At 40.0% G+C, this 13,408-nt stretch overlaps 1 protein-coding gene across 1 annotated transcript in view; it reads left to right on the top strand.

The window, feature by feature from the left end:
• Positions 1-13,408, top strand: part of FBN1 (fibrillin 1) — a 145,754-nt gene that overhangs the window by 111,722 nt on the left and 20,624 nt on the right. Inside the window, exons 35-46 of the mRNA XM_053954527.1 lie at positions 946-1,068; positions 1,627-1,749; positions 2,624-2,788; positions 3,181-3,249; positions 3,366-3,491; positions 4,769-4,891; positions 5,002-5,160; positions 6,035-6,106; positions 8,361-8,486; positions 9,246-9,368; positions 12,174-12,299; positions 13,017-13,133. Of these exons, the coding sequence (XP_053810502.1) occupies positions 946-1,068; positions 1,627-1,749; positions 2,624-2,788; positions 3,181-3,249; positions 3,366-3,491; positions 4,769-4,891; positions 5,002-5,160; positions 6,035-6,106; positions 8,361-8,486; positions 9,246-9,368; positions 12,174-12,299; positions 13,017-13,133 (1,452 nt within the window). The remainder of the gene's footprint in view (positions 1-945; positions 1,069-1,626; positions 1,750-2,623; positions 2,789-3,180; positions 3,250-3,365; positions 3,492-4,768; positions 4,892-5,001; positions 5,161-6,034; positions 6,107-8,360; positions 8,487-9,245; positions 9,369-12,173; positions 12,300-13,016; positions 13,134-13,408) is intronic.

The raw sequence follows: 13,408 nt of genomic DNA, 5'->3' as shown, positions 1-13,408 counted from the left end.
AAGGTCATATATTTGATTTGAACATTTGAAATCTTCATTTGTGATAACACTGATCAGTTAATCAGTCAAGAAGATGCAGCCCTATCATCTGACATAGTAATAACTCATGACAACTCATATTTAATGGAGTTAATAAGTACATCACTTTAAAAAGGATTTTTCCCCTTAAAAAGTGTTCTGTGTATTTTTTAGAAATCTACTGAGTGAAATATTTTGAGAATGAGTTTTTTTTTAAATGAAACCAATATTAGGTTTCATAATGTTTCATGAAACAATTTACTTTCAAACCTTTTAGCTGAGTTTAAATAGCTTTCTAAGAGGCTAGTTCCTGTTGCTAAAACAGACTTGCCTTCATGTCTCAGATGAGTACACTAAGTGCAGTATTTTAAGGTCCTTTGTAAACACATGCTTTTTTATTGTATCAAATTAGTTGTTCTTTGTGCAGTGCATGTGGCATTCAGTAAATACTGGTTCAGAGTCAGTGATTTGGGGAAAAGACACAGAAGTGTCTGCTTGCCAGACTTTAGATCTGTCAAATGCAGAAACCCAAAAATGATCATGAAGTTCACCTTTGGGCACAGACTTTTCTCTTGCTGGTGTCCAGCTTCCTGCAGATGACTGATGATTTATAATAAACTTCATTTTATTAAGGCTTATCTTCTGCTATGTTTAATATTGCTACTTGTCGGATTAGCCCACTAATAAGCTAGGATAGTTTCTGGCATAGCTTCCAGAGATATTGGAAGGAGCCTTTTTCTCAAAAAAATTGTTATGGATTAGATTCCTTAGGCTCCAACATAAATCTTCCATGTTACTTTTTCTTGTCTTACACGATGTGCAGAAACTGTTGTCTTCCAGATCCATGCTGCTGAAAATGTTTGCAGTTCTCTGTGTCTCAAGAAGATCAGGAAACCTCATATTTTTCCCCTCCTGTTCCTTAATCAGATATTGATGAGTGCTCACTTCCTAACATCTGTGTCTACGGTACTTGTCATAACCTCCCTGGACTCTTCAGATGCGAGTGTGAATTGGGCTACGAGTTGGACAGAAGTGGTGGTAACTGCACAGGTAAAAATTTGAACAACATGCCTTTTAATCTTCTGTCAGTGCCATAGTCAGCTCCTTAGGAAATTCTTTTAAGAAGCTATACAAATCAAACTGGATATAGGAAAATACAGACTTCCCTCCTGTATTACACAGGATTCACCATATCTTTTTTATGCTCTTCTTTACTTTCTTTGTCCACCTCTGATATCCCCTTAAGGGGAAAAACAGATCAGAGAATCCCTCTGGCAGACATGTATTGTGACTTTTACAGTACTGGATGGTAAGCTATGGCCTTGTCTTGTATTTTTCCCTTAGGGATTTTTTTACTACTTTATGTGAATCTTGTTCATAGATTGATTTTTTTTTTCAGGAAAAATGCATTTTTTCTTTTTGCTATGAAATGATGAATTCATCTCAGACTGCTGTTCTTCTAAAATGCCTGTTTATTTTTTAGAGCTTTCTGGAGACCACTATCTCCTAACTAATGGATTTGTGATGGTCAGCATATGGTACCTGATGTATCAACAGTTTTGAATGTCCTTGAGTATTTGCTTACCACGTGCTGTGTTTTTCTTGCAGATGTTAATGAATGTGCAGACCCTACAACCTGCATTAGTGGCACGTGTATCAACACTGCTGGTAGTTACACCTGTGAGTGCCCTCCTGATTTCGAGCTGAATCCCACCCGCGTTGGATGTGTTGGTAAGGGATCACTCCCTGTGCTTTTTACAAGGGAAGTTCCACAGAGGGGCTCCAAGCTGACTGCTTAGGAATAAAGTCCCAGGTCATGGGAAAGGGCTTGATCAGGCTCTTCAATTCCCATCTCTCTGCCCCTGGCTTAGAAGCTGTAATAGGGCAGCAGGAGCATGTCCAGAGTTGATGCAGCATGCCAGCAGTGCCCCGCTGCCAGAACCAACCCCCTGGGGCTTGTTAGAGCTGTCCACAATTTACAGCAAACAGGAGAAAATTTTAAAATTCAACAAACTTAAGTCCACATCCAGCTGGCCCCAAGATGGCAGGCAAATGAAGCTGTGGCATGAAGCCACCCGTGCTTTTGGAGCATTGAGTGCACTTGGCTAGGTGCAGCTCCATGACCAATGGAAATGTTAATGTATTAGGCTCCAGCTGCTTAGTAATCCTAATATTTTTTTGATTTTGTTTGTTTAAGAGGGTGTAGGGATGCTTCTCAAATTTTAGTGTGTTTGAAATTCCTAACATTTAGTAAATGCTTTCCTGCTCATAAACCCTGAGTAGAGGAGAAAGCAGTGGATATCTGGAACTGGAAAGATATACAAATGTGAGGGAAAATGTGAGTGAAGATGAGAAAAAGGCTGGCTGACATGCCCTTGGACTCGATAAGTAAATTTCCTACTTTGTGAAAAGTCCAAAAAAGCCAAGGAATGGGGCACCAGCAACCTACCTAAGTGGGAGATGCTGGGTCCCCCTGAGTAACACAACTTACTTGCTTGGGTGTCCTGCAAGAAATGGGAGCCATCTGTAGGTGTCCCTCACCCTGAGAGGATGTGCTGTGTTCTGCTCTCTCCTAAGATGTGTTTGTCATGTGCATTGTGATTAGATACACGATCTGGCAACTGTTACCTGGACATCAAAACTCGGGGAGACAACGGTGGCACCTTCTGCAGCAATGAGATTGGAGTGGGTGTTTCCAAGGCCTCCTGTTGCTGCTCCCTGGGCAAAGCCTGGGGAGTTCCCTGTGAGCACTGCCCACTGGTGAACACAAGTAAGTCTGCATTTCCTGGCTTAAACACAGCAATGTGTTTGGTGGGTTTTTTCCTGATTTAGCCAGATAGCTGAAATACTGGGTGTGCATTTATTGTGGACATGCAAGGGCTTCCATTGGTCTTCACAAAAAACTTCACTAGTCTTTCAGAAAGATTATTTAGTCAGAATATTATTATCTCTTCTGAAAAAGTTTGCTATTGCACTGAAAAGTACTGAACTATTTATGAAATGGGATGACAGATAATGTTACAGAGTAAAATCTAACATCTCTAGGTGGTTAGTTTGTAAACTTACATTTAAATTGTCTGTAATAATCTGATCCATTTTCAAAAACAATTGTGCTGAAAATGTTTCCACTATCATATGCTCATAAATCTGTTTTGTTTTCAGCTGAATATAAGGTTCTTTGCCCTGGAGGGGAAGGATTCAGACCAAACCCTATTACAGTTATATTAGAAGGTAATGTTTAAAATTTCCTATATTTACATGTCTGAAATTATGAAACTCTGTAGTGAGGGTCTTTTTTTTTTTTCATCAAAAGCATTAATAAAATGTTTATGTGTTTGTTTGGACAGATATTGATGAATGTCAAGAACTGCCTGGACTTTGCCAAGGAGGAAAATGTATTAATACATTTGGTAGCTTCCAATGTCAGTGTCCATCAGGGTACTACTTGAATGAAGAGACTCGAGTGTGTGATGGTATGGAGCTTTTAACTAGTCTTCTTCTTTTTTCTTTAGAAATAATGACAGATCAATATGCAGAGAATTAATCTTTTTCTTGAAAAGGAGCACAACCAGACTAAGCAGTGTAAAGCTATAGGATGGGAAAATTGAACAACTTGAAATCTTGTTTTAAGAGTGTGAAGATTCCTTCTTGACCATGCTGAAATATATGCAAGGGTTTTTTTAATTATCATATTTTGATGAAAACCTGAAAACCCAACAATTTTTTCTATAAGTGAGACATCATTTGGTAACTTGCTATAAAAAAATAGCTGTTTGGTAATGGGCAATGAATAAGCAGTCAGATAAAAGAACAAACTTTCCCCATGAATCTGGTGGACTGATGTGTCCATGTATTTTTCCACTGCTTTTTTCACTCCTGCTGATCCAGTCATCAACTGAAAATATTGTTTGTACTGCAAAACGTTTTCCTTTCCACAGCACAATCAGAAGTATGTGTCTCATTATGTGCCCCTCTCAAGGTTTACTGGATATAAAATCTTAATCAACCCATCAAGTTCTAACATTTCCTGTTGTCCAGGCTGTCCTTTGGTCTTCAGATTGTTAATAATGTTAATGTAGTGCCTACGAGCTGCAAAACACTGCAGAAATAACAAACATTCAGGCCCTAAATTAAGGCTGAACCAAAGTGCTTCATCCACATTATGCTTATGCAGCCTGACAGATGGACAGATGCTGAGTGGTGTGTCAAAGATACTCTAAAATTTTAAGGCTAGGGAAATATTTTTGAACTTTTGGGAACTGAGGTGTTTTGGAGATGGTGTTGTGTTGGTTTTGGTTAGATTTTTTTTAAACAAAACTTCATGTCTGGATGAAGTAAATATGACATCTTGTGTTGGGAAAGTGGCTCACTTTCCCCAGTCAGGCAATGCTCAGTCAGAACTCCACAGGGAAACACTTTGGTTCTTTTCCAGATCTAAGAGTCCAGAATGGAGGAGATCCTCAAATACTATTTTTGTGCAACAGAAGCAAAAGCCAAATTGCTGTTTCTGAGCTTTCCAGACATATCAGAGTTCCCATCTTTGCTTCACAGCTGGCCTTTCCATGGCCACCTGTGCTGCCACTTCCTTTTCTGTGTGGCTTCACTCAGCCATGACCTTCCTCAGAGCCCCTTCAGCTCTTTTCCACCAGTACCTTCCTACCTCAGACATTACTGAGACATTTTTGTTCTCAAAAGCACAACAAGAAAGCTTCTGTGGCCACTCACTCTCTGCCTGTTTGTTCTCTTCTAGATGTGAATGAGTGTGAGACACCTGGCATTTGTGGGCCTGGCACGTGTTACAATACTGTTGGGAACTACACCTGCATCTGCCCTCCCGATTACATGCAGGTCAATGGAGGAAACAACTGCATGGGTATGTGCTGGGGTTTCTCTAAAGCTTTATCTTAGTGCATTGGGCCAGGGAGATCATCTTCCCTAAGAGTTGCCTACTGCATTGGCCTGAGGTTTTCTTGATTTTCACAGATATGAGAAGAAGTCTGTGTTATAGAAATTACTATGCTGACAATCAAACCTGTGATGGTGAGCTGCTCTTCAATATGACCAAGAAAATGTGCTGCTGTTCCTACAACATTGGACGTGCATGGAATAAGCCTTGTGAACAGTGTCCTATCCCAAGCACAGGTACATTTTTGCATTGCAAAGCTATCTGGAGGCCTTGGTAACATAATAATTACTGTTAGTGAGTGTAACACCATTAGAGATGCTATGTCTTTTTCTACTCTTATGTGTCTAAAATGAAGGGATTAGTTGCCTCTTTGTCCTGGAGATGACCAGCCCCAGTCATGATGAAGGCATATGTGGAGTGGTTTGTGTCCCTGCTGCTGGGTTGTGCCTACCATGTGCCAGTTTCACTGTCTCAGGGACTTCATGTTCTTTATTAGTTAATCCATCTCTTTGCAAGTGCTTGTTGATCCAGTGTTGAGGCACTGACCAAGACTTTATGGGTATTGCTCCAACAAATACGGGGTCTGGTCTGCTCTGCCTCGATTGCTGTTTGCCATGAAGAGCCTTTGTGCAGGCCAGGGGCTTGCAGAGATTTCTTGGTGTGTCCTGAGAATGATCTGTGTCGAGAGCCAAATGTAAGATGTAGGAGTGTCTCTGCTAATTGCATGGGCATACATGACTCTTCCACACTGGGTAAGACTGCAGGACATCCCACTCTGGTTTGAGGTGGTTTGCTTCTAGAGCAACTTCCTAGACACTTGATTCTTCCAACTTGTAGTTCAGGTTTTTATGAGGCAGATCTGAAATGGTATGCAAACACTGTAATGCACAAGGATAGGCATAAGCAGAGCAAAATAAGCATGTGATCCCAACTGAATGAGAACACAAGGGAACCCACATGGTGAGTTTGGGAAAGGGGCTGCCTATCTCTGTGTGCCCTGCAGGTTCTGAAAGAGTAGAAGAAGAACTTTCTAGGCCAGAGCATAAGATGAATTTTTAACTGTTGATTAATTCCAAATACTTCAATCACTGCTTTGCTTTCCTGTTGCAGATGAATTCTCCACACTCTGTGGAAGTCAAAGGCCTGGCTTCTTCATTGACATTTATACAGGATTACCAGTTGGTGAGCTATAATTTATGTTTTGAACTAAATTCCATGCTATCTCTGCCCAGGGAAGAGGGGAGGTTTGTTTTCCCAGTTTTGTTTTTTTTTTTTTTTTTTTTTTTCATGTGAGAAATAGCAATTAAACAGTGTAATGGAGTTCAGCCCTCTGTTTAACTCCAACTTAAGTGCAAACTGGCTACTCCTAGCTGGCAGCAGTGACAGTTGCTGCTTGTAATCAAGGCAACACAGAGCTCCAAAGAAACTGTAATCAGGGCTACATGAGAAGGGCACAGATACTGGGAATGAGAGGTCTGGGAGTAAGGCCAACCAGCATTTGTTCTGAGAGGAACTGGGAGTCTTTCCTTCAAACTAAAGCAAGATTTAGTCTGACATTTCACATCAGTCCCCCTGGGTATTGGTTTGACACAAAAATCCTTTTTTCTGCTCAGCTGGAATATTTCTCACATATGTTATTGTGTGTTACATTTGAATCGTTAGTAACAAATTGCAAAACAAAAAGAGGGAGAGAGGAGGAATTTTAGGACAAGGAATTGAGTAAATCCCTAATGGGACTCCCTTTTGTTTTCATTTACACTTAAATGCAAATGAAAAGCAGATAATGTACCCTGTTACAAACAGAGATGGCCTATAGGCAGTAATCAGATGCTTTAGCATGAAACTGTTGCTGTGGTACAGTGTTTAGCTAGTTAGATGAAAATATTTCTAGTAAAATGGGGAATGTAATTTTTAAAGAGGCTGCAGAAATGCACAACACTTACTATTTACAAGGTCATTTCTTGGAAGCAAAGTTTCCCCTTCTAGCTATTAGCATTAGTCCAGATTGTTGCAGAGCCTGCTCAGCTAATTGGGCCCGTCATCAGCATCAGCAGGGAGCCCCTGGGTGTTGCTAACATGCACAGGTAGAAGCTGCAGCTGCAGTGTTTGACACGTGTGCAGGGGTGTTGCAGGCTGCCATGTGTGTGCTGCCACAGCACGGAGCTGTGCAGGGCAGGAGCCAATGGAAACAGAAGGGCTGTCCCACAGAGCCCAGCAGCACAGCCAGTGTGTGCAGCCTGTGCTGAGACTGATGCACACACAGCTTCTCGCAGCTGTGCAAATCACAGCTCTCCCTGCTGCTTTGGGATGGAGGCTGGAGCACTCAGCCTGCTGCTTTGCACAGGGGTTCCTCATGTCCCATACACCTGCAGGCACAGCATCAAGGGAGAGCCCTCTGCAGGGGCAGTGCTCTTGTACCCTCTAATATTTGCCTGCGGTCCAATGATGTTACTCTCTGTTTGGATTAAAGTTCTATATAGTTACTCCAGAAACAGAAATAGTTCTGTTTTTACTCATCCTGTATATGAGAGGACTCAAAATTACAGAATCTAATGTAGAAAATTAGGGGTTGGATCTAGCAGCAAAACAGAACAAACAAACAAAAACCCACCAAAAACCAAAACAAACAAAACCACATTATCTGATGGAAACTCCTATCAGCCTACAATTTCCCCACTATATTCTATGACTCTGTACCTCAGTGCATATGTCAATCTTTACTGAAGGTAGAGGCTTTGGAGGAGTCTCTGAACTCTCTCATGTCAGAATATTAAGGTGTGTAAGGACCCAATAGGCAAGACATATAATTGTAATAGCAGCTGGGTTTTTTCCTGCCAAAATCAGTTACTTAAGTGGGGTGTATGTAAAGCATTGGCAAGCCCTGGCTGCCTGGCTTAATCAATCTAATTAATAGCATGTTGGCAGCACTTCAGATGTTACCTGTCATTGGCACTTTCAAACTGTTACATAAGACCCTGAAAGTATTTTCAGATTAACTAGGGTAAAACAGTGCAAAAGTAATTCTGATGTGTGTTTGCATTCAGTCATGCTCTCTTGTATTAAACCAAAGACAGTTCCATTGTCTCTCTGTTTGGCTCTTCCCAACAACCCCACTGTGGCACTTGGGAAGGTGATGAGGTTCATCAGGGCTGTGGGTGGGAGACATGAGGAAGGACGTGTCTTCCTCTGTATTCCTCTGTAGCAGAATATACCTTCAGTACAGAGAAGTGTCAGAACCCAAGAAAACAGGAAATGCCTAAATTTCCACAGTTTGGAATGACTTGCTCACTGTTCAGTTGGGAACATTCTGATGCTTGCATTATATGCTGGATAATTATCTTAAAGGGTAAATGCATAAGGACATGCTGTGTAGCAGAAGATTCCATGAAGTTCTCAGTACAAGTATTAAAAAAAAAATAAATTATTATTCTTGCAGATATTGATGAATGCAGAGAGATTCCTGGAGTGTGTGAAAATGGGATCTGTATAAACATGGTTGGCAGCTTCCGATGCGAGTGTCCTGTGGGCTTCTTCTACAATGACAAGCTCCTGATCTGTGAAGGTAGAGTGCTCCTCTCATTCAGAGGAATAGTGTTTCACCAGCTGGCAACTCAGACACTGCCGAATCAGAGCCTTGAAATCATCCTTAATGAGGAGAAAATACTTCTGTCAGTGTAATAACTCTGTGTTACTTCAGACATTTTGAATTCTTTTGCATAGAAAATAATCACATTTTCTGTCAGACATCTAAGGCCTTGAAGGCACATGAGTCAGCAGTCCTGGGAAATAATTTTTTTTTTTCACATTTGACAGTAAAGCCAAGAAAAAAAATAGTAGTATTGAGTCAGATCATGTGCACAATTTTTTTTAAGTTCCAGAATATTTTTTTTCTAATGGAACAAATATTTTTGTAAAAATTATAAACAGATGGTTGTTTATTTCTATTTTAAACATTCCCTAACATTTTATTAGTCAGTTTAATGAAGAAACTGAAGGTAGCATATGAGTTGCTGTCATTCTCTGCTGTGTGTTATGAATGCTGACAAGAATGGGTGCTGCAGCCAAGGCACTGAGAGTTTTGAGTAAAAGCTTCTTCTGTGTGTTGCTTCTAAGTGAAAACCAATTACATTTCTGGGAAGATTTAAGTTCTCCTTTTTCAGCACCTAAAGTAAGGAAAGTTGATCAAAATTTTTTTGCCTAAAGCTTTATGATGATGTTTACATTGAAAGCTACTAATTACCTGTATGCTAAAAAAATATGGTTTTGGCATCTTTCCACTGCCAGCTTACTATAAAACTCAAATTCCTCTTTGTCTTGATAGATATTGATGAATGCCAGAATGGACCAGTTTGCCAGCAAAACGCAGAGTGTGTGAACACAGCTGGGAGCTACCGCTGCGACTGCAAACCTGGCTACAGGTTCACGTCCACGGGGCGCTGCACTGGTGAGTGCCCGGGAGGGCTGCAGGCATGAGGGGGTTTTAAGGGCTTGAAAAAACATCTCTCCTCTCCAGAAAGTTGGTATTTCAGGAGATGATCTGAGACTCTTAAAGTCTTTTAGGGCATCCCATAAACATTGAGGTACTTCCAGGCCCATCCCATGGATGTGTAAGTGGGAGTTAAGAACCTAAGTAGGTGTTTGTCTTTCACTTTATCACACCAAATGCAAGCATTTTTCTTTAGCCCTTGTCACGTGTAGGAAGGGAAGACCATTTGATGCAATACCTTTCTGTATTTTCTGATTTTCATTATGATTTTCTATATGTGTTTTAGCAATTTATTTTCCACTTGTATTTTTACAAATAATTCCCTGCTTGCTGCTGGAGCCTCTGTTGTTAAGGTAGACTTATCTGCTTGCCTGTATCCAGTAACTAACTTGAAAAGCTTATTGTTGAATTTCCTAACTTTGATACAGATTTAAACAGGGCCCATAACATTATTTTTAAATACTCACTGAGTGGGACTGAAGTTTCCTATTTGCTTTTTCTTAAAATATCTTAGTCCAGAGAGGCATTCAAATTACCTTACTTACTTGAAGAATTGCTGAGATTTTAAAGACTGCAGTGGGACAAGCTGCTGTAAATATTATATACTATATACATTTCTGAACAAAATAAGAATTACAACGGAAGCTAGTAACATTATCCTTGGGTTTTTGCTTCTCAGTACTTGAGTTTTAGGAAGTGCACTTTTCCCTGCAGTGCAGTTCTTCATTGTTTCATGTGACCCATGTGGGAAAAGGGTGTAGAGGAAATCAGAACACTACTATGAGAACTAAAACTTTGCTTTGTTAAGCTATGCAGTGGCACATGTAAATATTCAATATGTTCCTAATGTAATTGTTGTTGTTAAGGGTTCAGTACAGGAGTACAGGAAGAGCAAGGGAAGGTTCTGATATGGGTTACAATTCCAAAGATGAATTGGTACAAATAGTAAGACTTCCCTGTATTTTGCCTTTATTTTATATGTGGTGAAAATAAAGTTACACAATTAGAGTAAAAATAAAAGTGGTTGATAAAGTACATGATCCAGCAAAGGAAGGAAATTCCCAACCACTCTGCTGGGAGCAGAGAGGGGTAAGAACCTTGCAGTATTGGATCAGCCGTGCTACTGCATGGAAAACTATCGCACCCCTGTAGTTTATGTGCTATTGAGTCAGACCCAACATATCACAGCCACTAGTACTAGGAGTACTGCATTTATCTTACCTTCAAGACAGCATTCTTCTGGTGCTCTCTATTGTGGTAAACTAAATAGTTTTTCTTATAAATTAGTTTTTCACATGACTATTCATTTGCCCACAAAGCACCAGAGTCATAGATTTTCTTTTGTCTCTGCTCTCCTGAGCTGAAGATTGGGAGTTCTTAAGACAGCGTTGTCTTTCCTTCTGCCTCCTTCAAACTGTAATCAGTATTGCTATCATCAATAGCATTGGGAGAGCTTGGTCCTCAGTGCGCACCCATCAGAGTTACTCATGGCCCCATGGGATGTACAGAGGTCCTGGGGATGGGGCTGTTGGGATTGTCCATGATTGTCCCTGTGCCAAGTACAGTGCAGAAGAGAGGCAGGAAATGAGTTTTAGTACATGATGTTCTTTGCAATTAGGAACAACTTGACTCTTACTTTTGCAAGGACCTGGGGATGGTTTGCTGAGAAACTGTGTCTGCTTGGCTTAGATTGCATAGAAAATAAAATTACTGAGCACTAGAGCCTAATCAATTTTAATACAAGCTCATGGCAGCACCTCAGTTCTCATATTTTGGAGCTGCAGCATAGGAAGGAAAGAAAGTATATTGAATCAAACCAGCTCTTGGTGGTGATGAGGTCAACAGATGAGGTCAACAGAAACACCTCATTTGATGTTTCTGATTTGTCACAGAAAAAACTATGCCAGAGAGCAAACATTTGTTTGTTAATGTTATATTTCATTTACTATTGATAGAATCCTGGGATCTGCCTGAAAGCATTTCTAAGGAGAGTAGCAGGAAGCAGTTGGCTATTGAAAAAGTATAAGAGATGCCCTGCTTTTGTAAGGCAGCAATCACATGCTGGCAGGAGAGCTCTCCTCCTTCTCTGCAGAGTTATACAACATATCCCAACTCCATATAGCAGTACCTCCTCTTGCTGTTTGAGCTCTGTCCAGTTTATAGGATCACCACATTTCATGATGCTACAGCATGTGTATGTGTGCCTGTTTTCTCTCTGCATGATGAGTTGATAAATCCAGTGCCTTTATCTCTCTCTAATCCTAGTGAGAAAATGTGGTGTTCATTCCTCTTTCTGTTCTGTTGATTTCCGTGAGTTGATCACGCAGTGTGTGCTACAATCAAACGTGGCTAAATGCAAGTAGCTGCTTTCATGAGAAGAATGCAAACTGTATTTCATATGCCTCTTTCATATCTCCTGCAGTCAATATAGAGCCCTCAGACTCAGACCCTTTCCAGTCTTGTGTCATTAATTCTGCTTTTCAAAGCCATGGTGGTATGCTTTACCTCCAGCAAGAATTTGAGGTTGCTAAATATAATTTTTATGCTAAATTTTTTTCAGGTCCACAAATACTGGAAGAGGTAATTTACATGCAAATAAGCCCCTTTTCTGGGATTTACTTGGTAATGTTTTTGTCATTAATAAATTAAAAATACTATTTTAAGTTAGGCCATGCACTGAATGCTGTCTTGGTTGCTGCTAATGCATCTTTCCAGCCTTGTCTTTTAGAAGCCTTAACTTTCACTGCACCTCTTTGTTTTCAGATCGGAATGAATGCCAAGAAATTCCCAATATCTGCAGCCATGGGCAGTGTATTGACACTGTTGGAAGTTTCTACTGCATTTGTCACAATGGATTCAAAACCAATGATGACAGGACAATGTGTATAGGCAAGTATATCAAATTAAACTGAACCTAGGCTCCCATTAAAATAGTTACTAAGTCTATCCTCTCTGTAATAAGGAGTTGCATTACAATATCTGAGATTGTGAGCCATTTACCACCAGACAAAGGTGCAAAAATGGTTATTAGAGGTGATAAAAAGCTGATACAGAATGAAAACCATCTCATTAAAGTAGAGTGAACCTTTGAAATTACATATTCTGTCTAATGAACTGCTAATGCTTTCATTTTTGAAAAAAATATTTCATTCATCTTAGAATTTTCTGGAGCATCTCATCTCATTTTATTCCTTTAGGCAAGAAATTTAATAGATTAATATTGCAATGCAGCAGTTATATATGGCCTACTTGTTAATAGAGTGAATGAAGGGTAGACTTTTTGCCAGAAAAAAACCTTTTTCAGAAGCAGTCATCTTCATTAACAAGGAAATTTTGTATTTAACCTGTTCACAGCTGTCAGTGTGTTGTATGAACAAATTGAGATTTCAGAATGCTTACAGTTAAAAATAGCTTACACTTGCTTTGGGAAGAGTGATATAGGAGCCAAAGTAAAGTAAATGACTGTTGGACCCTTGATTATTTTTGTAGATATTAATTTCAAATGTGTAAATGTATGTAAAATCTTCTTTTTGAGAGATATGACAATCCTTTTCCCTTCAGTTCAGTGTGTTGGCAGTGGGTTATTTCTCTCCTGTTCCTTTGTAGATATTAATGAGTGCGAGAGAGATGCCTGTGGCAACGGAACCTGCAGGAACACCATTGGCTCCTTCAACTGCCGCTGCAACCTGGGCTTCATCCTCTCACACAACAATGACTGCATAGGTAGGGAGTGCTGAGCACAGGCATGTGTTCCTGAGGCTTTCTACTTCTAATAAAAGTACCATAAGTACCATTAATTAACCCTGTTTTGTCAGTCTCAAAAGGCCTCTTTGATTATGCACTGCTCACTTTTCTAGAGCTGCTTGAATGTTGGCCCAAGATACAGGAACATTTGGGTTCTACTCCTGCTCTGACAATTTTATAATATAGAAATTTCCTCTCACTTGCTTTTGAAACAGGATTGTGTTATCAGTTACTTTGTTGATATAGTGGAAACA

Source organism: Vidua chalybeata, chromosome 13 (assembly GCF_026979565.1).
Source record: "Vidua chalybeata isolate OUT-0048 chromosome 13, bVidCha1 merged haplotype, whole genome shotgun sequence".
In the NCBI taxonomy this organism is placed as follows: domain Eukaryota; kingdom Metazoa; phylum Chordata; class Aves; order Passeriformes; family Viduidae; genus Vidua; species Vidua chalybeata.
Note: the sequence above shows the minus strand (reverse complement) of the source record. Positions and strands in the feature narration are given on the sequence as shown.